The sequence below is a fragment of the Molossus molossus genome, unplaced genomic scaffold, assembly GCF_014108415.1.
Source record: "Molossus molossus isolate mMolMol1 unplaced genomic scaffold, mMolMol1.p scaffold_m16_p_19, whole genome shotgun sequence".
Lineage (NCBI taxonomy): Eukaryota > Metazoa > Chordata > Mammalia > Chiroptera > Molossidae > Molossus > Molossus molossus.
This window is the reverse complement of record NW_023425354.1, coordinates 13257735-13284712: the sequence shown is the minus strand read 5'-3', so window position 1 is coordinate 13284712 and position 26978 is coordinate 13257735. Positions and strand designations below refer to the sequence as shown.

At 43.6% G+C, this 26978-nt stretch overlaps 1 protein-coding gene across 1 annotated transcript; it reads left to right on the top strand.

Annotated features, from left to right (window-relative positions):
- The first annotated feature begins 1215 nt into the window (after positions 1 to 1215).
- On the top strand, positions 1216 to 26078 carry DCAF7 (DDB1 and CUL4 associated factor 7). The gene is made up of 7 exons (XM_036268500.1): positions 1216 to 1573; positions 11878 to 12036; positions 12667 to 12778; positions 13162 to 13280; positions 16736 to 16945; positions 18452 to 18569; positions 21493 to 26078. The coding sequence occupies exons 1-7, from the start codon at positions 1436 to 1438 to the stop codon at positions 21663 to 21665; spliced, it is 1029 nt and encodes a 342-aa protein (XP_036124393.1). The 5' UTR covers positions 1216 to 1435; the 3' UTR covers positions 21666 to 26078.
- Positions 26079 to 26978: the final 900 nt, after the last annotated feature.

The following is a 26978-nucleotide window of genomic DNA, read 5'->3' as shown; positions in this document are numbered from 1 at the left end:
AACCGAACCCGGGTCTCTCCGGACCACAGGACGACGCTCTAACCACTGAGCCAAACCGGCCAGGGCTGAATGTCATTTTTTTATTAGAATAAGACAAAGTTCAGCAACAATTTTGTACCTCTTTTTCTTACCTTTTTGTTAAAAAAGCTTAAGCACAGAGAAAACATGTTTACATAAATAGATGGGACTGTAAGGGATTTCGTTATATACAGCTGTGTCACTCAATTCTTTGAATTCTTTCTGAGTTGTCTGATAACAATCACATCATTAAAAACTATGTTTAATGATATCTAACAAGTCAATACAATCCTTTAATTTTGTTGAAAGAAAGAATCAGAAACCATTTAAATCATAAAAATTCATACTTTTCTCCATTTCGAACTCAGGACACATAAATTTAGGGCTTCATTAGCTTTTGCTTTGGGATCCAAGGCGGTAAAAGTTTGATAGGGAATGTAAAAACAAAACAAAACAACTTAGAGCCAAGCTGGTCTGATAGCTGCCTACAGAAAATCAACCCCAGAATTCCTAGCATTTCTAGATGGACGGGAAAGCACGGGAAGGAAGGCCTGCCTGAAGCTGGCCTGGCCCAGGGAACATTCGCAGGCCGGTGTGCAAACGGTCGGTCCTTGGGGTACAGGAAGAACAACTCTCCCGGCTTAAAGGGGGCGTTAGCTTGAGTGAGGAGAGAAGGTGGTTCCCGTTTGGTTCCACGGACAGACTGCCTGGCCGCGGGGCTCAGTGCCTCGAAATACAGCAGGCCCGCGCGTAAGGCAGCATTTTAATTTTTACCCAACAGCGTGCAGAAGCCGCTCTATTACGAGTGGAAGTCAAAGGAGATCACACAAGAGGTTTCGCGCTCAGAGACTTGGCCTAGAACTTGGAAGCCTCCTGCTCCCCATTCTCGCCTCTATGCCACCCACGCCCCCATTCACCCGCACTGCGCTGTTATCTTCCTGATAGACATCTTTGTCAGCCAATGACCTTTGGGACTGAGAAAGAGCCTGCCCCCTGGAGTTGAGTGGGACAAGTAATTGGAATGACAAACATTTTCACCAATAGCGAGGAAGCTCCAAAAGCTACAGGTACAATAGCCAATGAGGAGAAGGAACTGTTCTAAGTGACGTGTCAGGCAGCCAACGCCCGGCGCCACTCTAGGGAACGCGTGGCTTCCGTTCCGAGAGGGCGGGGCAGCGTCTCAAACGGAAGGTGGTTGTTGTCTGAGCCCAAGCAGGTTTGAAACTGGGGTTCGGGCCCGGCGGCTGTCGTTGTCTGTGGCCGAGGCCCCGCTTCCGGGCTAGGCCGTCCCTACCCGCCTCGGCCCCGCCTCTCTTCGGACCCCTGGGTCCCAGACTCGGCTTCCCGCCTGACTCGCGCCCCGCCCGCCGCATCCCGCTGTCGACCCGGCCCGCACTGCGGCCCCGCCGCAGCCACCATGTCCCTGCACGGCAAACGGAAGGAGATCTACAAGTATGAAGCGCCCTGGACCGTCTACGCCATGAACTGGAGTGTGCGGCCTGACAAGCGCTTTCGCCTGGCGCTGGGCAGCTTCGTGGAGGAGTACAACAACAAGGTGGGCCGGGCAGGGGCTCGGAACCCAGCTGACGGGGAGCGGGCCCCTGGAGCGCCCTTTCCGGGCCGGAGCCCAGACCCCAGGACCCTCCTGCGGACTTGCCTTAGCGCCACGGAGCGGTTCCTCTGAGTCTGGTCCAGAGCAGAGGGTTTCGCACTTGTTTCACTCGGTCCTGGCAGCATTCCTGTGTAGTCCGGAGTGTAGTTACCCCTTACCCCATTTTACTGAGGGGGATACTGAGGCACAATGTTGTGACTTGCCGCAGTCATACAGCTATTTCGTGGCAGAAACAGGTCTCAAACCCGAATTTACACCCCAACTCTACGCTATTTATCACTCTTTCTCTCCTCTCCTGCCGCATTGCTTCAGTTGGGGGGCGGAGGAGGAAAGGGAGTGATGGCTGTGAAGGCTAATGCTCGCGCTTCAGTTGGTGGTCATTCACTCCTGGCGTCGCTGGATTTCTATTAGTGTAGTTTATTGCGCAGACTTCCCCTCCCCCTACTCCCAGCCCCAGGTACTATTCGTGGGTACTCCAGTCCCTCTGCCAGAGCTGCTATTGCTGCCTCATATCTGTCCTTTAAAATGCGATCACTTTTTGGAAATCTTGGCCTGTAGCCTTGATCCCGCCATTGTTTTCTGAATGGAGAAGGATGACCTTTGCCATATCTTTTCTTGGCTTCTTCGTGCTAATACAGATGTGTAACTTTGAGTGGCAAGTATCCATCCATTTGTGAAGCCTTCATAGAAGCACCGATAGTGAGGGGAAGCTTTTAAGTTGGCAGTGCAGCATAAATTTATTTTTGAAAGCTGTTGAGTAAGTCAGTGGGAAGAATTTTCTTTCCTTTACCTCTTAATCTTCCTTTTGTTGTATTAGAGTAAATGTTGTGATTGTTAGGGATCAGAGCAATTGAAAGCCTTGGCTAGTATGTTTAAAGCACTCCTGCTCCACAGGCATGGTGCAGGGAAAAAAGCCAGACAGTCTAGGATTGGGTCCTGTCTGGTCCATTGACTAGCTGTAGGGAATTGCATAGTCAGTCTTACTATTCCTGGCCCACAGTTTGTTGAAGAAAAGGTGAAAGTCCTGTAAAAAAACATTTGAACATTGTATTTTGTTTACAGTTCTTCAGGAGCAAGCTGTTTCTCTAGTGTTAGGTCTTAACTTCTTTGGAATCCCCTTTGAGAAACTGATAAAGGCAGTGGACTCACATTGCCTAGACATTGCACATACATAATTTACAAACAAATACCATGGAGTGCACACTGATCTTGAAGTCCATCCATTACCCACAGAAACCAGAAAGTCCTGAGCAAGACATAACTTTATTTTCTTTTCTCTGATTCCTCTTTCTTCATTATTATAGCCATAGTGGACAGCAGAGCTGGAAATGGAATTCATGGTCCTGATGCTGAGACCATGTTAGGAAAATTAAGACCACTAGAACTGTTGTTTAAGAATACATGTTTTTAAAAAAAATAAAATAATGTCTTTTAAAATTCATACAAGTAGATTTTTTTTTCTGCTTGCAAGTTCTTTCAGGGTAAATTTGAGTAAGCAGTAGAAGTTACATTTCTGAGAGAGGACAGACTGAGCCACAGTTAGGCTGCTGGTGGAATCAGTGGAGTAATTGGTGTCAAGCCACAGTTGCAGGAACTTTACCCCAAAGTTTGTCCCTTCATTTAGCAACTGTATGAAAGCTCCTTTGTGCCAGGCACACAGGCAGTGCAGCCTTGTAATTCAAACTAATAATCCCAGTAGTAACAATATAAGCATTTAACTCACTTATGTGATGTAAGTGATCAGTGTCTTAGAACTATTTTTGTGATCCCACCTATCTAAGTCAGGGTTTTTAATGTGTGTGTGTGCATGCACGCACCATGAACACTTTTGGCAATCTAAAGTCAATAGACCTTTTTTCACAATTATGTTTTCAAATGCATAACATATATAGGAGTATGAAGGAAACCAGTTATATTAAACTACAGTTATCAAAAACTTTTTAGAAAGTGGAGATAAACGCTCTGGCTGGTATGGCTCAGTTGATTGAGCATCTTCCCATGCAGCAGAAGGTCACAGGTCAGGGCACATGCCCAGGTTGGGGGATCAGTTCCCAGTCAGGAGGCAACCAATTGATGTTTCTCTCTCTCTTCCTCCTTCCCTCTCTAAAATCTATTTTTATAGTGGTGATATAGTACTATGTACTTTTGTATTAACATTAAATTACACCATCCAGTGTAATTATTACTGTACTTTTGAAGTAGTGATGAAGGTAAACCATATTTCAAGAGTTTGACAACTGTAATGTGATAAACAGTCAGTGATTTATCTTTGTAACAAAGTCACCGATCCATGCCATTGTGAGTAACCACCTCCGTTTGTAATGGAAGGAAATGCTAAATTTCAGCCAGAGGGTAGTGAAAATAATGAATGTCATTTTCCATTTCAAGTTCTGGAACCTCAAGTTAAGAAATCCTGCTATAGAGGATCTGTGTCTAAGGGCTGGTTGGTGGTAAATCCCATTTTAAAGCAGTGGTTCTCAGGCTCAGTTTTGGAGAAACCTCGACATGGAGGTGCCAGACTTCATAATTTGTAGGAATTTAAAAATTATTGGTTGGAATTTTCAGACCTTTAGTTTGTGCTTGCCCTTGACAGTGATTGCCAGCAAGACAAAATAAACGGACATAGTAAATTAACATTGATAAAAAGCCCAGAAATGGTCCTTTTTTTTACTGTGGAGACATCGACTATAAGAAAACATGGTAATAATTTTTAAATTATTAATGTGATCATGTTTTGTATTAATGTGATCATGTTTTTCTATAGTAAGTTTTTTCCTAGTTTGATAAAATTGATCTTTTAGCATTTCAAAAACAACTTGACTTTCAGATGTTCTAACATCTGAATAAATTTGGGAACCTTTGCAGAGTAAAGAACCAGATTCTGTCAACCATTCCTGGAATAAAAAGTTCCATTATCGATAATTGTGTTTGTTTTATTTGTTTGTTTTTATCCTCACCTGAGGATATGTTTTTATTGGTTGGGGAGGGGGGTGGCATTGATGAGTTGCCTTCCTATGCACCCCTACCAGGGATTGAACCTGTAACCTAGGTATGTGCCCTACTGGGTATCCAGCCTGCTACCTTTTGGTGTATGGGACAATGCTCCAACCAACTAAGCAACTAGGGCAGGGCATAGGTAATTGTGTTTTATGTTCTCTCTTTATGGTCACTGCTGGGGCAATATAGCAGCACTGGTATTAGACCAGTGGCTCTCTAAATTGTAGTGTGGGTATGAAATTCCCTGGACTTCACCCCTAAAGTTAACAGACACTCAGGTGATCCAGACTGCACTCTAAGAACATTATCCTGGTATTAATTACCTTGGCACCTGCAGGGATCTGATGTATTTACATCTACAAGCACCTAAACATTGATTCTGTCCTTTCATCCCATGCAAACAGCTCTATTACCAGATAGCATCCTTGAAGTAGCCTGGATTGAAATCTCAAGCCTGTCACTTCCCGGTTTTGTGTGCCCTTGGGCAAGTTAACCTCTGTGCCTCAGTTTCCTCATCTGTAAAACCAGGGTAAGAAGTAAGATTAAATGAGCTAATATATGTATTGGAACTCTACAGGGTGATTGGGATTTATTTTGCCCTAATTTTAACTAGCTGATCACTTGTGCTTTAATATTTAGCATCTAGGAAACATTTTTGAGGTTGTGAGGAGAGAGACTGTAGGTATACCAGATGCTTTTTGAATAATACTGGTAGTGAATCTGGGTAAGGCCACTTTATACTTGAAATACATATGAAATGAATGCTTGCCTTGTCAGCCTATGTTGAGTATTCTGAGATTTTTTAGTGCAGAGTTGCTTTATCTATTTGGTGCAAAATTATTTTGACTCTGGTATATTATTTTTCATTTCTCAGTATTGTGGTAGCCCTTCAGGATCCTCCTTCTTTTGCTCATTAACTCAACAAATATGTATTGAACACACACACACACACACACACACACACACATACATATATATTTTTTAGGCACGGTGATGATGCTTGGTAACTTTATGTAGTTTTCATTAGCAGATATGAGATTGGCAGCAATAAAGAAAATGTGTTTTAGTACACATAAGTATTTTTGATAGATATTTAGACTTTTAGAAATTTTTCTGTGTTCCCATCAGTCCCTGTTGACAGGGAAATTTAAAACATAAAACTCTTCTGATTTTAACGCCCTCCTTTCTTTTTTCTAGACAGTGAGAGGACATTTCTCCATAGAACCAACTGGATAAAAGTGCCACTGCATTATTGCTTTTTGCCATAACCTGGCTCACAGACTTACTAGAGATGCTGTTTTGAACAAGGAACAAATCTGTTCTGTATTTAGTCCGGCCTGCCTGAGGCTGTGATGCCTAATTTGTCAGCCAGCCGGTCAGTCTCTGTGCCAGGAGCTGAAGGAGTGCTGTCAGAATTCATCTCAGTTTGACAAGGCAGGATCTCTCTATAGACATTGATCAGCAATAGTCAGGAATAGGCTAGAAGGGAGGACAAATAGAAAAGACCAAGAAAAGCTGCTTTATTCTCAGAGTTGTGCTTTAGCTGATTTTGGTTATGTTAACAATTTTAGGGAAATGTTCAACTGACTAGAGTGGTATATTGATTGGGTAACTTGGGGGCTTTTTTAAAAAGTCACATATACATGTGCATTAACCTTCATGTTCTGGTACTAACACTCTATAATACATGGAATACACAGTTTCCTCCCTGAGGAAGATTATAGTAACAAGATAGACATGGCATCTTTTAATTTAAAAAGGGGGGGGGGAGGTATGAGTAATGTGAACAATAATTTCTGTTGTTATTCATGAAAGTAATAAAAGCGAAAGTTAAGATGTGGTCATCTTCAAGGAGGAAATATTTTATATTGCATATCTGCTCCCTAAGAGACATTTGACAGTAAAATCCACAGTTTAAAAATAAGTAAAGCCCTGGCCGGTTTGGCTCTGGTTAGAGCGTCCTCCTGCGGTCCAGAGAGACCTGGGTTCGGTTCCCGCCAGGGGCACGTAACTCCGTTGCAGTTTGTCCCCAGCCCTGGTTGGTCGTGCGGGTGGCAGCCACTCGATGTGTCCCTCTCACGTCGATGTTTCTCTTTCTCTCTTCCTCTCTCTCCCTCCCACTCTGTCTGAACAAAAAATGGAAAAAAATGTCCTCGGGTGAGGATAAAAAATAATAATAATAAAAAATAAGTAAAAATGATTTTGCTTCACAGCCTTTTCTTTTTAGGGGCATTTGTTTCACATGGTGAGGTGAAATGTTGTGAAGCAACAGTTACAGAAAGAGTGGAGATGGGAAATATAAGAAGTTTAGCAGGAGGACAGGGAAGACTAGGGAGAAAAAGGCAGAGGGATAACCTGAATGTTGATAATAAGATGATTAAAGTCATATAATTTTTCCTTATGTTCTAACAAGGAGTGAGGAAGGATGGCAGTATAATGAAGATCCAGTGGGTTGGGGAAGATGTTGAGAAAGGTATCTATGGCCGCAGTTTTAAACTCAGAAGAGCACAGTTCCCAGAATAGGATTTTGGTAGGCAAAATCAATAGTCCTTTGTTTGGGACGAGTGAAAAGAGGGTACAGAGGCTTCTTCAGACCCCGTTGGCCACTTTGGGCAAGAGGGGAGGTAAGCTGTACAAGGAGACACATAGATGTGCTATCTTCTCTAGAAACATTAGATAAGGCAGGTTGAATGAGACATTAAATTGTGAGCACCTTGGCAGCTCCTCGTCCCTGTTGGCTGAGGAGATGCAAAAGCTTCACATGTTTATACTAACTTGGAATGTGGCTGTGACCTCTCTCCCACAGGAACCTTCTTCACATCATCTAGGAAGAGCTTGCCCCATTCAGAGGGAACCAGCACAATAGCTACAGAAAGATATAAGAAAGGAAGGGGTGGGGTGGGGGCAGCTGGTGTGGCTCAGTGGATTGAGCGTCTTCCCATGGACTGAGAGGTCCTGGTTCGATTCCTCATCAGGGCACATGCCCCGGTTGCAGATCCCCAGAGGGGGGCATGCGGGAGACAGCCAATCAATGTTTTTCTCTCTCCCTCCCTTCCTTTCTCTCTAAAAAAAACCAACAAAAACCTATTTAAAAAAAGAAAGGAGGGGGAAAATGGGAAATAAGTGGCAGGAAACCTACCCACACTAGAAAAATGTTTTGTTTTTTTTTTTACCTCAGTTGAAAAATCAGTGGCCAGTCATACCACCATAAAGTCAAAAAACTTAAGAAAATAAAGAACTCCAAACAGATACAGGAGATCGGGTAAAATAAGGCATGGTAACGGGAGAAAATTAAATATTAGCAGGTAGAGCCCAGGAAAATAGTCGAAGAGAAAACAAAAATTATCACAGAATTAAAAGAATAAAAATGAATACCAACTGCTGAAAATACAGTGAAGATTAAGGAAGACAGGCTGAGAAAATGAAATGGAAATAAATAATTAGAAAGAACATAATAGATGTAGAAAACAAAGAAGATCTAACTTAAGTATAATTGGTGTTCCTGAAGAAGACCAAGAAAATGAAACACAAAAACTCAAATATGCAAGACTGTATAGAAATAAGGGTTTGAAGTAATGAGCAAACTATATCTCAAGAAAAAATGACACAGAACAAATGGAACTAAAACACTTCCTAGGAAAGTTTCTACATTTTAAGGGTGAATAAAGAATGTTTTAGACATCCAGGCAAAACAATGGAGTCCTCTTGAAGAGGGGAAGGAGCAATTAGGCTAGCCCCATTTGACAGAAGATAATGGAGCAATGTCTACAAGTCTGCAGCTATTACAGATTATACTACTATAAATACCTGAAAATACACTTAAGAATATGTAAGATTTATGAACCTGGTCAGTGTGGCTCACTGGTTGAGCATGGACCCATGCACCAAGAGGTCACTGGTCAGGGCACATGCCCAGGTTGTGGGCCTGATCCCCAGTGCGGGGCATGCAGGAGGCGGTCCGTCAATGTTCTCTCTCATCGATGTTTGTATCTCTCCCTCTCCCTTTCTCAAAATTAATAAGGGGGAAAATTTTAAAATATATATATATATGTATGATTTATATGGAAAAAAGAATGTACTTTTTAAAAGATAACTCAGTTTACAAAAAATTGACTATGTATTAAGAAAAAAAACATTTTTTAATAAGAGAAATCAACAGATTGGAAAAAATACTACATATCAGCACTTATAGAAAGATGAGGAAACTAAAGCCCAGGTATGTTAAGTGACTTGCCCAAAGAGAAAAGCAGGGCCAGAACTGGAATACTGTCTGTCTCCAGAGTTTTAAATATATACTGATGTCCAAAAAAAATTATGGGGAAAAAAAGTGTTGAAAACTGTGGGGAACACTTGCCCTGTCAGATTAGAATAAGCATACTATAATTGGTATAGTTATGGCCAGAGAGGTTAGTAGAACCACATAGAATGTTCCAGAGCAGCTCTAAGTATATGTAGAAGTGTAGTATGTGATAAGATAGAATCTTAATTCCCTGAGGGAAAAATTAATAAGTTGTATGACATAATTGGTTATCTATCTGGCAGGAAATTTTTAAACCCTCTAAGTCACGTGATATATGAAGAACAAATTCCAGGTCAAGTATCTAAATGTAAATAAAGTCTCACAAACAGTAGGAGAACATTGACTAAAAGTTTGTGCTGGGACAGTGGGAGTGAGCAGAGGACAGGGCAGCCTGTAAGCCACTCATTAAATCCAGAGTCAACTAAGGAAAGGATAGACAGATTATAGTAAACATTTTTATGTGACAAGATATGTTGTGGACAACATCAAAAGACAAATGATAGGCCAGGGGGAAATATTTTCAAAACCTGACAGACAGTAAGAGCTAATTCACTTAGTGTGATAGAAAAATGAACAAAAGTGTAAATAGCCAGCTCCAAGGAGGGGAAATGCAAGTGACCAATAAACAAAAGATGCTCCACCTCACAGGTAGTAAAAGGAAATGAGAATATATGATGTTACTTTTTGTTTTCAAATTTATAAAAAGTATGTTATCACTTCTAGTATTGTTGACAGTATAGGGAAATGAGCACCTTTATATACAACCTAGGTATGTGCCCTGACCAGGGTTGAACCTATAACCTTGGCGTATCATGACAACACTCTAACCAACTGAGCTACCCGGCCAGGGTTAAAATGTCTTTTTTTTTTTTTTCAAAAACATTGAAAGAAAATGACAGAGCAGCCATAGACTGAGAAGAAACTTGGAAAACATGCAACTGGGGACTGGTATCCAGAATATACAAAGAATTCTGAAAACTCAAATAAGAAAACAAGCAATCCAGTAAAAAAAAGAAAAAGAAATGATACCATAATGGTGGATACACGTCATTATACATTTGTCAAAACCTATAGAGTGTGTAACACAAAGATTGAATTCTAATATAAACTCTGGACTTTGGGTGATAATGATGCATTGTAGGTTCATCAGTGGTAACAAACATGCCACTTTGGTACAGCTATGTCAATAGTGGAGAAGGCTGTGCCTGTGTGGGAACTCTACTTTCTGCCTTTTTTTTTTTTTGCGAATCTAAAAAACATGAACTCTTTAAAGGACAAAATATTTTAACAGACAATGCTAGGGGGAATGCAAAATGACAAAGCCACTTAGGAAACAGGTTGGCTGGTGTGGCTCAGTTGGGCATTGTGGACAAAGTTTTTTAGAATAAAGTTAAATATACATTTACAATATGACCCAGCAATTTTACTCTTAGTTGTCTACCCAAGAAAAAAATGAAAGCTTCCCCCCACAAAAAAAACCCTCATACATAAATGTTTATATCATATTACATTAACGGTCCCAAACTAGAAGTAACCCAAAAGTTCATCAACTGGATATAGTATTTCCATATAATGCAATACTATTCAGCAATAAAAAAGAAGATACTACTGATATACATAACAGATGAATCTCAAGAGCGGCATGCTGAGAGCCAATCACGAAAGACTCAATACTCTGATTCTGTTTATACAGTATTACAGAAAAGACAAAACTATAGATCACAGATTGCTTAGGACTAGGGGTAGGGGATTGACTGCAGAGGAGCCCAAGAGGACTTTTTGGGGTGATGCAAATGTCCTATATCTTAATTATTTGTGCGGGGATTTACACAACTATACATTTGCAAATGTATACATTCCAAATCATTGAACTGTACACTTAAAGTAGGTGAAATTTTATGGTATGCAACTGTACCTAAATTTAAAAAAAAAAAGTAAGAGCCCTGGCCGGTTTGGCTCAGCGGTTGGAGCGTCGGCCTGCGGTCCTGAGAGACCCGGGTTCGGTCCCCGCTAAGGGCATGTACCTCGGTTGCAGTTTGTCCCCGGCCCTGGTCGGTTGTGTGGGTGGCAGCCACTCGATGTGTTCCTTTCACATCGATGTTTCTCTCTCTCTCTGTTCCTCTCTCTCCCTCCCACTCTACCTGAACAAAAAATGGAAAAATGTCCTCGGGTGAGGATAAAAAAAAAAAAAAAGTAAGATACTGGTATCTAAGACTGAAGTAAGAGTAAAAGGAATTCTGTTTTTCTGTTGTATGGTTAGTGCTTATCCTCTCATTATGGATCTTTAGAAAAAATTCTCCATTTCATCTTCCCGTGGTGGAAGTTCATACGCAAATGTATACCGACAGGCAATTCCCACTGAGCCTGATTGAGTTTGACAGCAAAGAATGGAAGTCAATATTGGCCCAAAATTGACTAAGAAAAAGTGGCCAGAACCAGGCTCATCAGTGGTCCCCCTCTTTTTTTTCCCCCAGTAGGGTGGTTCGGGTTCTTGAATCCTCTTTTTTCATACCTTTATGTGTAAATGTATTACTAGACTATAGGGGCAGGGGGCTGTTTGTGCGAGAGATGTCACTGTTGTATGGGACTGGGACTGCACAGGGTCTAAATACCTGCAGCACTTCAAGACTGGGGTAACTAAAACCTTGCATTATTAGATGCCTCAGGGGTGTGGGGGAAGGTGTAACCTGTTGGGCAGATAATGAGGTTCTGTGGGTCAAAATGCAGGATTTGGAGTCTGAAAACCTGCCTTCAAGTTTTGTTTCTGCCTCTTACTGACTGCAGTGTTGACTAACCCAACACTCTGAGTCTGCATTTCCTCGTCTGAGCAATTGGATGGTTGGACTAGATGCCCTCTCTCTGTGATAGTTCTCGGCTCTGCAGTTCAGGACTTTTGTCACTGCCTAGGGATCTGATGTATTTGACACAGCTTAATTTTGTTATGTTACAGGTTCAGCTTGTTGGTTTAGATGAAGAGAGTTCAGAGTTTATTTGCCGAAACACCTTTGACCATCCGTACCCCACCACAAAGCTCATGTGGATCCCTGACACAAAAGGCGTCTATCCAGACCTACTGGCAACAAGTGGTGACTATCTCCGTGTGTGGAGGGTAAGCAGATGCTCGTGTCAGCTGTTATTAGCAGCATGGAGTCACGGAAAGCAGGCTGGGGTTGAAGGCAGAGAGTGTCATTGCAGCCCAGGAGAAACAAATGCTAACATATCTGAAATGACCTTGTTTGGCTCAGCAGATTTCCTAGTGAACCTAGCCAAGATTCCTGGAAGTCCTTGCTGCTGGCCGCAGCCAGCCCTGGAAACCTGAAGCTCAGCTATCCTGACATAACCTTCTGTGGGGGGGGATACTTGAGGCCTCTTATTATATTTACAGCCAAGATACTTTTGAAAAAATTAAAGAGACTACCAGGCCACTGATTGTAGTAAAGTATGCATGTGGATTATGGAGACTCACCTCCCCTTGGCTGAGCTCATCAGCAGTGGCGTCTCCTGGCCTGGAGGTGTAGTGCCAGCCAGGCAAGGTGGGAAGACCTCTTCTCTAGAAAAATTTGCAGAGGAGAAAGCTTGTAAAGAAGTAGCACTCAGGGAGTTCCTCTAGGTTTTATGGCTTTATTATAAAATTGCCCCCCCCCCCATGTCTTATATTTACTAAGATAGTGTTTAAATGGAGCTTAAAAGATTTTTTGTGAAGATGAGACCGACTGAATTTTTAAAATTTTTCTTTTAGGTGGGTGAGACAGAGACCAGGCTGGAATGTTTGCTAAACAATAACAAGAACTCTGACTTCTGTGCGCCTCTGACCTCCTTCGACTGGAATGAGGTGGATCCCTATCTTTTAGGTAAGGGAGTGAGGGAGTATGGATTTCACTTTGAAGAAGCAAAGATACATTTTCTCAGATTTAACTGGGGGCCTGAGGTACATGCATCATTCTAGAATGGGGCCACGTGGGGAAGAGACTAGACAGGGAATGTGGTTATTAATTCCTCATATGGAATCAAGCTTCCCATATGTATATGGTTTGTCTCCAGTCAGTCTGAGGTCCTAGGGTAAGGATTGAACACTTGACTCTTTGGGGCTTTTCTGGTACCCTCTCTATGCTAAGAAGTGTGTTTGTGGCACATGGTCTCCTGTGCTGAACAGGTAGGTGAGTACGCAAGAGGAGAGAACCTTGCCTGTGAACCTCACTCCCATCAACCACTAACATGCACTGATTATTTCCAGGTACCTCCAGCATTGATACGACTTGTACCATCTGGGGGCTGGAGACAGGGCAGGTGTTGGGGCGAGTGAATCTTGTGTCTGGCCACGTGAAGACTCAACTCATTGCCCATGATAAAGAGGTAATGGTGCCGTCCCTCTTCTGCTTTCTGTGCCTTCATTGTGGTCAGTCTTGCTCACTGTTTTGCAAATGATGCAGAAAATTATAATGCTAACATCGTGTCTAAATTGAAAATAGTCATATATTAAAACAATGAAAAACAACACTATTGTAAAGGAGTGCATTTTGTTTTTTGGTATGTGCCCCTAGCGGGAACCGAACCCAAGACTCTCTGGTCCGCAGGCCGACGCTCCAACCGCTGAGCCAAACCGGCCAGGGCAAGGAGTGCATTTTTTGACTGATATAAACAACTTGTTCTACAGTCATTTTTCTTTTCAAGCCTAAGATTGCTGTTTTTTTAACAACGAACTCTCTTATAGACAAACTCAGACCTGATGTGATTAAAAATGAATCTTAGAGTAACACTTGTCTTGAAATATATTTGCTTTTTATGGGGAGGGGTGGTAGGAGAGAGGCAGGAAGAGGGAAACTTCTTGGAAGTCAAACCTAATTCATCAATTTTCCTCTAAACTTGTTTTATGAAATTCTAGTATGTTCCCTTAATACTTGAAACTGTTTGGGATTGAATATGATTTATCGTGATGGTGATGTTTCTCCTGTGTTTACTGCAAAAGCCGCAGGGAGCTCTTTGTGATTGTGTTTTGTTTTGTTTTTTATCCTCACCCGAGGACATTTTTCCATTTTTTGTTCAGATAGAGTGGGAGAGAGGGAGGGAAGGAGGGAGGGAGAGAGAGAGAGAGAGAGGGAGAGAGAGAGAGAGAGAGAAACCTTGACGTGAAAGGGACACATCCAGTGGCTGCCTCCTGCACACATGACCCAACCAGGGCTGGGGACAAACTGGGACCGAGGTACGTGCCTTTAGCGGTAACCGAACCTGAGTTTCTCTGGACTGCAGGTCAACGCTCTAATGGCTGAGCCATACTGGCCAGGGCTGTGATTGTGTTTTAATCAAAGCATTCCTATGAGTGATTTTGGGAAGTGGTCATAAATCTTTTCCTCTCAAAGCTGCTGCATGCTCCTAGTACTGTGATTTCCTGTGGGCAGTGTTTCCTTTTCTCTCCTACCTTACCCTGCACAGGAAGGAATATTGATATCTGTACAAATAGAAAGGGTGCCTTGACCTTAGGTCAGAAACTTGAGGTTGTCCATGGAATGGGAAGTTGGTGACCAGGTTATCATTCTTAGTAAGGGGTTCTTTGGCTTTCTGTGCTCCTAAGGGTAAGATCTGTTACAAGACTGCTGACTTGGGCTGCTGCTGAACCAAGGGGCAAAGGAAGAGTTTGTCCTGCAGAGAAGACCAGTAGGAACTTCTTGAAACCCTCTTGACATCAGGTGGAACAGGTTGCTACATTTTAGTTATGTGACAATTTAGTCTGATGTTCTCTATCAGGATCCAGTTCAGAAAACCAGAACTACTCTAAGTATGTAAACGAAGGGGATCCAATCCAGGGGATTGCTTACACAAACAATGGTAAAGTTGAGAAGACACACTGGCAACAGTGAGGTAATCTGGAGAATAGGAGCAGTAGGAAGTGGTGCTCCCTTACAGGCCAGAAGGGCCAAGGGAGGGTGCCAGGGGCTGAGTTTACCTGGCACATGCTAGAACCATGGAGGGGACACAGCCATTGCCAAAGATGCTCAGGGAACAGCTAGAGGGGAGGAGAAATACCTTAGCTTCTTCCTACCAGAGACGAGGGCCAGGACCAGCAAACAGGCCCTGGACTAGCCGCCTGGCCTTGAAGAAATGAACTTGAGGTTAGTTGCTCTGAGAGAAACAGTGATACCTCCTAGCACCTTTGGCTTTTCTCAGCCCACCTCACTCTGCCAAAGATTTGTTTGGGGCCCATGTTGCTGCCTGGCAGGTTGGTGTAGACTCTGGTGGTTCTCAACCTGTGGGTCGCGACCCCTTTGGGGGTCTAACAACCCTTTCACAGGGGTCGCTTAAGACATAACAGTAGCAAAATTACAGTTATGAAGTAGCAACGGAAATAATTTTATGGTTGGGGGTCACCACAACATGAGGAACTAACTGTATTAAAGGGTTGCGGCATTAGGAAGGTTGCGAACCACTGGTGTAGAGGGTAGCATATATGTGGGGTTGTCATCTTCCCTTGGCTTATAAGGAAATACACTGGTGGAGCTCCGATAAAGAAGCAGTCAGTTAAAGCTAAGAGAGCTTTACACACTTGGCCACACTGCCCACAGACCTTGTTGCTTAGTGATGCTGTTGTGGTGCCTGTACTTGATAGTTACTGAGAGCTGGCCCGCGGGGTGCTCACATTGATAAACATGCCCCTGCCCTCACGCAGTTGGACAGTGCTGGACAGTCTTGAGCTGCCGGGCCTCCTTGTGGTGACCTATCCTGTTCCCTTTTGAATCATTCCTAATTCCTAACATAGAAAGAGAAGTGTAATTTCTTCATTGTCAGAGAAAAGGAAATATATGAGGTTGAATAGAAATAGATTCTCATTTGGCAGTGTTCTTAGTAGACAGAACCTCAAGAAGGCCGGAGTCATGGTATTTTGTGAGAGTCTATCATGTCTTTCCAAAAGTCAGCTTACTAATTTTGACCCCAGAAGATGGGTTTTGTTTTTCTTTTCATTTGTTTTTCTTTTTCAGATTGACTCTCTTCTGTCTGCTTGTCTGGCTCTGTCTTTGTCTGTCTCCGTCCTTTCCTTTCTCTGAAGCTCTGTTGCTCTCTGCTTGTGTCTCCTCATAGAGGAGAGTGGTGTGCAGTGTTTGCAGCAAGTAATAATGCAGAGAACATGGATTCAAAACCCAAATTGATTCACTTAGGAATGCAGACCAACTAGGAAAAGAAACAGCATGTCCTAGAGCAAGAGTGATAGTAATCTTCTTTGTGAATGTAGGAATGCCTCCTATGAGTTAAAGCTGCTGTTACTTCTTTCTTCCAAATCAGTCTCAGGTCCAGGTTTCACAGGACCAACTTGGCTGTTATTAAGTGGCCACAGGAAGGCTGCTTTCACCTCTCTAATCGATGATCTTGGCCTTAATGTGTTCATGGATCTGCCTCTGACCACACAAATGAAAGCCATCAGGAAAGCAGTGTCTCAATCTTGTATCATGGTAGAAGACAGCTATGATTCTGGCTTGTGCTGAGCCTGTCTACGCATACAGAATACTTGTTCAGAATTTACTTGTGCTCTGTTGGTCATCAGGTTATGTGCTCTTTGAAGGGGTTGGAGGAGGGAGACTTGGAAAGCAGGAATGTAGGAAGAAGCCAGCCAATTTCTGTAGCAGAATAATCTTCACTCTTTGGAAAGTCACTGATGTTAGAACTCTCAGGTTTCAGACTTGCAGACACTGTTTGGCTTTACTTGACCCCTCCTGTGTCATAAACAGGGGTTTAGATGAACTAGGGATAGCAGATTTTCCTACTATGGGAAAAGGAGGTAATGGATCAGAATTTGACCAGCATGTCTTACTCACCAACAGGTCTATGATATCGCATTTAGCCGGGCTGGCGGTGGCAGGGACATGTTTGCTTCTGTGGGCGCTGATGGCTCGGTGCGGATGTTTGACCTCCGCCATCTAGAACATAGCACCATCATTTATGAAGACCCACAGCATCACCCGCTGCTTCGCCTCTGCTGGAACAAGCAGGACCCTAACTACCTGGCCACCATGGCCATGGATGGAATGGAGGTGAGCATCCTGCTTTAGGCTAGCTAGCATAGGCCCTGCCACCTAACTCTGGCACTACTTAGTGTGTCTAGAACAGTGGTTCTCAACTGGTGGCAGTTTTCTTTCAGTGGACTTTTTAATTTTTATTTATTTTTAATTTTTTCTTTATTGGTTTTAGAGAGAGAGGAAGGGAGAGAAAGAGAGAAAGAGATAGAAACATTGATGGCAGAGAACATTGATTGGCTGCCTCCTGCATGCCCCCCACTGGGGATTTGGTCCACGACCTCTTGGTGCATGGGTTGACACTCAGCCACTGAGCCACACCGGCCAGGCCCAGTGGACTTTTTTAAATGTCTGGAGACAGTTTTGATTAACCCAACCCAGGGGGAGTGGGCAGTGCATCTAGTGGGCAGCACCAGGGATATTGCTAAACCTCCTATAATGCACAGGACCAAGAATGATCTGACTCAAAATGTCAGGAGTACTAAGATTGAGAAAACCTGATCTAGAACAAGCAAATGTGTTAAGAACTTTCAATGCTTGAAGAGTTGGAGTTGGTGTTAAGAAAAGCAATATCTAAAAAGTAAACCAAATCATACGTGCTAAGAGGTAGGAGTTTCCCCCTTCTGTAGTCAGGGCAGATTCTTCAGCGTTAGCAAACAGACATGGAAATGGCAACTCTCTGTAGCTTGTTACTTGATAAAAGCAGTAAATTGTGGGTAGAGATGATGCAGTTATTAACTTTGTTTTGGTGAAGGCAGCACCTCAGACTCCTTACTTTTCAAATTCTGCTCTGGAGGATGCTGTCACTCTGTCCAACTGAACATGCACAGAATCTTAGCACAAGCACCTAATGGGACTTGGTGCATTATCCAAATTCATGTTACCTACTCCTGCATTTCCCCTTCCGTATCAGTCTAAAGACCCTGTGTTGCCCAGCTGGTGTGGCTCAGTTGATTGAGTGTTATCCCATGGACTGAGAGGTCCTGGTTCAATTCCTGGTCAGGGCACATGCCCAGGTTGCAGTCTTGGTCCCCAGTAGGGGGCCTGTAGGAGGCAGTCAATTGATGTTTGTCTCTCACATCAATGTTTCTCTCTAAAAAAAATCAATCAATAAAAACATATTTTTAAAAAAAGACCCTGTGTTGCTTTAGATACAGATTATAAACTACCTGTGTCTTTTTTTTAATTATGTTTTGATATTTTAGAAAGGGAGAGAGAGAGATAGAAACATCAGTGTGAGAGAGAAACATCGATGGGCTGCCTCCTACAAGCCCCCTACTGGATATCGAGCCCGAAACCCAGAATAGAACCGGGACCTCTCAGTCTGTGGGAGGACGCTCAATCCACTGAGCCACACCAGCCTGGCTTCTTTGTTTTCTTTTTCCAATTCCAGTAGCTACTTTTGGGACAGAGACCCTCTGTATCTAATAATCTTTAAATCCACAGCTGAAGAAGTTATGCTTAAAAAAAAATTTTGTCTGTCACACTCTGAAGTTCTGGGCCTTTTCCTTGTTATTTCTGCAGGTAGTGATTCTGGATGTCCGAGTTCCGTGCACCCCTGTCGCAAGGTTAAACAACCACCGAGCATGCGTCAATGGCATTGCTTGGGCCCCACATTCATCCTGCCACATCTGCACTGCAGGTAATTTCAGTGGGGGAGGGGCAGCACGGGGAGGGCGAGGTAAGGAGCTCGCTCTTGTCTCCTTAGAATTGTAATCCCAAGGATAGTTTGAGAGATTGCCCAAAGTAACTCAATTGAGAGATTCCCCACACTTAGGAAAGCAAAACAGTCCAATTTTCTAAATGTCTTATACTCTCAGTGACATCAGTGCATCTTCCACATACTATTTACATCATGTGTCAGTTATAGGCTTGTGTCTCCTGTCCCTCCTGAAATCTAGGTTGACACAGAGAACTAAGATCCAGGAACGTGGAGAAGAGGGAGAAGAAGGGCAGTCTTAGATGTACTAGAATCTTTGGGACTGCCAAGGTTGACATCTTCCTTAGGAGATGTAATACACCTACAGTGAGCTCTGGATTCATTGAAGGGCCCGGGGAGCCTGGCTTGGTCGGTGGTGTGTGACTTGTAGTTTTCATTACTCCGTTTGCCAGACCAAAAAGACAGCCCCATAAGAATATGCTGGCTATCAGTATGCTTTTATTCTAGAAATAATATATTTATTTAAAATGAAAACAATTACAGAGGTATGTCAGATAGGAAGGTGAAAATCTTTTCTTCTTTGTATTCCATTTCCACCTCAGTCCTTCTCTCCATAGGTGACCCCTAACAACAATTGTGTGTCTTCTTCCAGACCTTTTTATGTGGGTATATGCACACACATACCCCCAATATGAGTATCTGTCCCTGTATTAATTACACAGACAGATTTCACTCTAGCCTCATAGTGTTCTGCTCCTTATTTTTGTCAGTGCCTTAGATTTCTTTCTAACATACTTTTCCTCTCCTTGCTAATAGTACTGTCCTCGTTTTCTTGTTCATTATGGAGCCAAAAGAGCAGTGTAGTCACGTGATTTTCTGCCATTTTAACATTAATTTGAAAGGCACATGGAGCTTTTCCCGTTTTGGGCCTTTGCCTGTGCCTGTGTGTCTCATTGAGGAGCAGTTAGGACCCTGCCACCTTCCTCTGTACCTTACTTAGCTTGTGGTATGACTTCTTTTTTTAAAATCTCACCCGAGGATATTTTTCTATTTTATCTTCAGATAGAGTGGGAGGGGGGAGGGGGTGAGAGAGAGAGAGAGAGAGAAACATCAACATGAGAGGGACACATCGACTGGTTGCCTCCTGTATGACCCTGACCAGGGCTGGGGATGAACTGCAACAGAGCTACATGCCCTTGACCAAAACCAAACCCGAGACTCTTTGGTCTGTGGGCCAACGCTCTAACCACTGAGCAAAACTGGCCAGGGCTGATCTGACTTCTTCATCATTGTCCCCTTTTTCCCCCAGGGGTATGGCTGTAGAAGGGTGGGAGAAGGAAAAAAAAAAAAAAGTGTCATCCATTGTTCACGGAGAACATCAGAAGTCCATTGTCTGCTCCTGGCATTGCCTTTGCCTGTCACTACTATTGTATGGGTTGCACCTGTCTTGAGTCCTTTCAGTTGAAAAAGCTGCTGCTGAAGATGTGCTTGGTTGAGCATTGAGGAAAAGGAACTTAGTGCTTTAGAGGTGCTGAGTGTTTAAAACAGTTTCCCAGATCTCTTGACACAGATAGTCACCAGAAGGGCATCTCGCACCTTGTCCAGGTTATGTGCCAGGGCAGGAGGCCAGTGTTGCCCTCATGAGCCTGGCCAGTTAGGGTTTAATTTATTCAGATCCCCTGTGTATCAGAAATAGGCTTTCACATCAGGATGGGCTGATGGAATTAGGAGACACTGATGTTGAAGGTCTTTGACTTGCTTTTTCTTCTCTTAAATTAAGAACTTACTATTTTGATTATAAAAGTAACATGATGACATTACAGATCATGTAGGAACTAAAAAAAAGTAAACCTAATTCATAACCTTGCCATCCTAATAGTATCACTGTTCTCGTTTTGATGTATCTCCTCCTAGACATTTCTTGTGTGCTTATATATTTATTTAAGGTGATTACTTTCTTCCTAGTGTTTTCCAGGAAAATTGTTTTTATTTATTTAATTTAATTTTTTTTTTTGGTGGTATGTGCCCCTAGCGGGAACCGAACCCAGGACTCTCTGGTCCGCAGGCCGACGCTCAACCAAACTGGCCAGGGCAGGAAAATTGTTTTTGTTTTTTTTTTATCCTCACCCGAGGATATTTTTCCTTTTTTTTTTTTGTACAGATAGAGTGGAAGGGAGAGAGAGGAAGGGAGAGACAGAAACATCGACGTGAAAGAACATATCGAGTGGCTGCCACCCGCACGACCAACCAGGGCCGGGGACAAACTGCAACCAAAGTACATGCCCTTAGCGGGAACCGAACCCGGGTCTCTCCGGACTGCAGGCCGACGCTCTAACTGCTGAGCCAAACCGGCCAGGGCAGGAAAATTGTTTTTAATAGCACATGTCCATATGGCATTTATCTCATTATCTGTTTAACACTCCATTGTAGTGTAAATATTCATAAAATAGGGAGATCGTTCCATTAAATTGGATCATCGAAGAGGGATCTTTAGTCACTCAAGTACTTTAAATGCTGAAAATGACATGTTTTGGAGTCATTTTTATCTCATCCCTTCATCCTTTCCTGGTGCCTGCTCATCTAAGATGAGAGATGTCCACCAGGTCCTATTGTATTGTCCTAGCTCTGATGCAGTGAACACAGCCCTGGGACAATCAGAGGTTCGCTCCGAGTCCTGGCTCTGCCACTCGCTGGCTGCGTTGCTCTGTGGTTTGGGGCAAGTCCCTTAACATTTTGGCACCTCAGTTGCATCATCTATAAAATGGAAGCTTAAAATAAAATCTTCCTCACTGGGGTTTTAGTGAGCAAATGTTTTGTAAACTGACCACCAGCACCACCAAATGCAGGGATCGTTATCCTCTTTGCCTGAGAGTTGTGACCTTGCTTTCTGGCTTTCTGTCCCTAGCGGATGACCATCAGGCTCTCATCTGGGACATCCAGCAAATGCCCCGGGCCATTGAGGACCCTATCCTGGCCTACACAGCCGAGGGAGAGATCAACAATGTGCAATGGGCATCGACTCAGCCTGACTGGATTGCCATCTGCTACAACAACTGCCTGGAGATACTCCGAGTGTAGTGCTGGAGGCGCCATGCCCACATGGCAGGGGCTTACATGTTTCCCGCCTCTGCCCCACCCCAAAGTAAGAAGAAACATGTTTCCAGTGGCCAGTGTGTCTTTCATTGCTTTGCACCCACTGTTACCAGAAGCTGCTCTAGGAGTTCCTGGCCAGTCACCCCATTGTTCTCCGTGCCAGACTCACTGCTGTATGGCGCCTCCTCAGCCCAGGGCTGAGTTTTAAGATTTTCTCTCCTTTCCTCTTCTTCTTTAGTTCCTCAATTAAAAGTTTCTGTATATTTGTTTGTCAGCTGTTGTGTTAATGAGCATTACAGGCACTGGCTGTGTTTGTATTCATCTGCCCCAGATGTCTCCGTCTGTCTGTTGCCCAAGGCAGCAATTGTGTCCATGTCCATGTTAGCACTTAAGTGGGAACAAGTACCAGTTTCGAGTTGTCTTTCCTCCTATTATCAATGTCTGTAACAAATTTCAACTTTGTATATTTTTTATCTATCAGGCTAATTTTTTTATGAAAAGAATTTTACTCCCTGGCTTGTCCTTTGTTTCATAGTCCACCCTATTAGCACTTCCTCTCTTCCCTCAGTGCCTGGACCTGGCGCTAGGCCCTTGACCCCGTGAGCAGTTTGCCTTCTTGCATCACTGCCTGAGCAGAACGGACCTGACCGGGAGTCCCAAACCGCCTTGGTGCTCTGAAGTAGGCCAGCTCTCATACCTTTTCTCAGTCTGGCTCTTCTCAAGGGCATTCTGGGCTCCAAAACAGACGTGTGAAGCCTTCTGTTATTCCCTGCAGTACCTCTGTTCAACCCCACTGGGACCTATTGGGAACATGCTGGGGTAGAGATCGGCTGACTGGAGTGCCTGACTTGAGGGGAATAGTGTCAGGAAAGCTGAGCCTAGAGCATATTTCGAGTACATAGTTTGGGAGACTGTTTTTCCCTCCAAATAAAAGCCCCAGGCCATTCTCTTTCATGTCTCGATTGATAGGCAAGAATGATCTATAAGCTGAACTTTGGTATCCCTGTTTAGTGGTGTATCAGCCCCCTTTGGATTGAGTGCTCTGAGGTGAGCAACTCTGGCTTGAGAGGCACACGATCTGCGTGTCTAACCCTGAACAAGATTTCCTCTGGAGTGAGGGAGACTGTCGACTCTTGGAGGAACTAAGAGGCTGTCCTGATTTCAGGCCATCAAATAATTAGATAGCTACAAAAAGAATCAGAGACCCCAGGGTCAGCCAGACCACTATTGTACTTGCAGGCTACAGGGGTCTGTTTCCGTTACATGAATGAGTTCCATGGAGGGGGTTGTGTGACTCTGGTGGTAGGCTGAGTTTGGGACATGCTCAGAGTCCGGGCGGAGTCTGCCGGGTTTATTGCGCCCTGCCAAGAGGTGGAAGGTTTCTGAGTCACTCTGAGGGTAGCAGAGTAGCAGACCTTAAGGCTGATGGTTTTGTCCGCTTAGGCTCTCACCTGTTCTTGGGAAGCAAAACCTTTTTACTTTTTTATTCTGGTTTTGGGGCTCTTTGGCTGGTCATCTGCTTGAGGCTCCCTCTCCTGCATTTATAACCAGATATGCAGTGTGTCATTTGGAGATGTAAAGTGAGCTGTTCTTGGTCAGAGCCCTTCTCTGCTTGTAGTTGTATTTGATGGTTCCAGGGTCCTTCTCTCAAAGGTAGCAACTCTAAGTTGATGGTTTGCCCTAGGAGGCCGTCAGTTCCTTCCTGTGGAAAAGGGTCTGAAATGGAGGTCAGAAGGGTAAAGGGAGCTGGTCCTGCTGAGGCAGGGCTTAAATTTAAGATTCCTTTCCTGATCTTCACTTAGACCTGGTCTGAATGGTGAGATTTGTCGACTAGAACTCGAAAACAACCTGGAGAAAAAAATTAGTTTATAGTAATTAGAATATATTTGGATAAAGTTTCTATTTATTCTGGAAACCTACAACTTTGGATTTTTTCCCCCTTGCCCTGAGGACTCCTAGCCCTATCACCATTTTTAGGCCCCGCAGTGCAGTCCTTCTCCTGACACCCCACCTGGGGCCCAGGTGAGACTCCCAGTCTCCCTGAGCAAACACACACACTCACCGTTGCTGGGATGCTGGTATTTGTAAGTCCCGTTCTTACCTTCTCTTTATACCACAGGCCAAATGGCCTTATGACTGAGGAGGGGATTTCTGTAGTCTAGGGACTGAGAAAACCTCTTAGCCAGCTATGTTCCAGGAAGCAAGATCTGTTGTAGTTTCAAGAGCAAGTTCTGTTTAGTTTGTTTAGGTTCTCAGAATGCTCAGATGCTCTGGATCTGTTCTGGATCTGTTCTGGATCTCTGAGTGAACAGAGAGCTGCCACAGCACACTTCTGGGCTCTTGCTCTGGTGGCCCTTTGACTCGTTCTTGGCCCCTGAACCAAAACATATTCTTGTTTTTCTTGTCTGCTCTGAGGAGAAGGGGAGGAAGGCGCTGAATAAATTAGGCCTCAGGCTCCACATCAGAGAACTGATGAATGGGTACAAGTCCTTCAAGAGCTTGAGTGTTTATGCTTAGAAGAGTTGGGAGCCTCTCCTTCCAGGGAGGAATTGGGCTAAAAGATGAGGACTTAAAGAGAGAAGATATTGATAACTAGGTGAGAATTTCTTACCAGAACCAGGACTGGTTCTCAGAGAACTGGTTAAGATTTGGGAAGAAACAGAAAAGATTGAGATTTCTACAAGGTTTTGATGATAGTTGTGGCTGAAATTTTAGAAGGCGATTTAGGATGTGGGAGAAAAACAAATGGTAAGTGTTGCTTTAGATCAAAGGAGAAAGTATTAGAGGGCAGTAATGGCCTGAGGTGGGGAGGTATTCAGACTGTCTGCTGTGTGGAGGTAGACTGAGACTGTGTCAGGGACCATTCATCAGTGTCTGTGATGCTGGGTAACTGAGGGGACAGGATGACAGCTCAGGGCAGAGGAGCCCCCCTGTGGCAGTACAGAAATCTTCAGGTCTTGGGAGTTCTGTGATTGCTCCAGACTGTGGCTCTTCTTGGTTGTGGGTTTGTAGAGAGCCGATGAAGCAGAGGTTGTAAACAGTCATGTTGACTTTCCCCACCCCTGCCTTTTCTCTTCCCACTCCCTTTCCACTTGTAGAACTTTTTCCCTGCTGCAACCTGGGCCTTGAATTCCTACGCTGTAAGAATATGTAGGAGCTGCAAGGTTTTCCAAACATGGGAGGGCCAGCCCAGTACCTTCTCTCCACCTTCCCCAGTTTAGAAATATGGCAGTTCCTTCAACTGCCTGGCTTGGGGTAAGGCAGACCATTGAAGTAGCAGTCTCAAAAGCAGACTCTCCCCTTTACTCTCTGCACTCCAGGATAAGGAGGGAGGGTCACGCTTGGCACTTCAGTTAGGTTTTCCTAGGAGGAAAGCTGAAATTGGGGCCAGGCTCTCTAAGAATTACCTTTTCTGTACTGGCTGAACCAACTACTGAGAAAGTCTCGTGTTGCAGAGCTTTGCCCACCTCCCCCACCTGTACCTCTTCTCCCACAGTCGTCATTGCTGCTAATGGTCAAAGGCAAATGTATAGGCCAGGTCCTCTCAGGCTATTTTCTGGGTGTTATTTTTTAAATAGGACATGCAGGTGCCTTTCCAAAGAGGCTTGGACTGGTGTATCAAACCAGAAACAAATAAGCTCATGAAAGTATGAACTCAAGAAGAAAGATGTTGGCAGTCTGTGTAACAGCTGGAAAACTTATAAGTACCCACTTATGGGACAAGTAAGTGAACATGAACTTGTGATATCTGCTATTTAAAAGAAATGTTCTCACCTTGGGTTGATTGTGGTGTACAGTATGTTATGAAACTTGTTGAGCTAAAGCTTTGACTTGTTTGAGTCGAATATGAATCATTTGCTTTGGTTCCTGTGTATTTTATGATCCCCCTGTCAGTGACTTTCCATCCCTCCTCCCCCTAGTGTGAATTTGTAGCATGATTGTACAAACCTCTATGTAGAAAATGGAGATTTCATGTTCTCTGAAATGTTAAGCTCTAGCCGATCAATCTCTGTCCCCTTTAGCCTAGTGTATCTGAACTTGTTATATATTTAAACTTTTCCTCTATAGTATGGATTTCGTGGCATCCTATGGTCAGGTGAAGAGGAAGCTGCACCTTGCAGAACTGTACTGTAACTATATTTCTTTTTAAGATATTATTTTCACAGGACTGATTGTACACAGGGCTTATAATAAAATTTTAACACTGTGCTGTGAAACCACAATGGTAAATCCCCATTGACGGATATCTCAAAGGCACCTAAAAGTGGAGTGTTATGTCTATGACTTTATTTCTTGCTTCCTGAGTATATTAAACCTAATTTTTGCCCTTTCATTCTGTTTCAGCCTCCTGTATAAGACCGTATTTTCTCCCCATCATACTTTGTAATAAAACTTGAACATGTATAGATTGACTGAATTTCTTCTTGTGATGAATTCAGTTCTTCTGATTCTGCCACTATGGTCATGTTCCAGAGACACTGACTGGGGTTTTAGACCCCAGCTCATCACTGTCTGATAGCCTTATCATCACCTTTAACAAAACACAGAGCACCTACTCTCTGCCAGGGGCCATGACCCTCAAGTTGCTCACAGCCTACCATAAGACACACCCACATAAACAAATACTGTCAGTGTGTGCAATAACAGGTGTGTTCAGGCTTACTGGTAGCCCTGAGAAGTTGATAATCACCTATGACTGGGTGGAAGCCAGAGAGGGTCCGGGGAAACTTCACAAGACAAATGCTTGAACTGGGTTTTGAAGGCTAAGTAGGGATTCTCTGGAAATAGGGAAAGGAATTTAAGGCAGAGAAAATATCCAGGTACCAATCTGTAAATGCAAGAAAGAGTGTGGTCATATTCAGAGAATTATAAGTTGGTGTGGTGTTTTATATGAGGACTGGTGGGAAATGTGGCTAGAGAGGTAAGCAGCAGCCAGATCAGAATCTTGTGCTTTGCAGGAAGATTAGACCTTACTCCTGTATGAGACTGCAAATTTTACGTAGAGGGAAGCCATGCTCAGAATTGCACTTTAGGAAGCAATGAAGAAAGCACCTCTGAGTTGGGGGGTGAGACGGAGTCAGTTCACCTGTTACAATAGTCACAGTGAGAAAAAATGAAAGCCTGAACTAAGGAGAAGCAGGAAAGAAGGATAGGTCACAACTGAAAAGATGTAAGAGATAATCAGGGTTCAGTAATCCATTGGAAGGGTGACAAAGAAATGGTAATTCCTAAATCCTGTGGGTTTGGACACTAGGTTCTAATGTGATAACTAGAGCTTCCAGGTCTGGTTGCCCAACA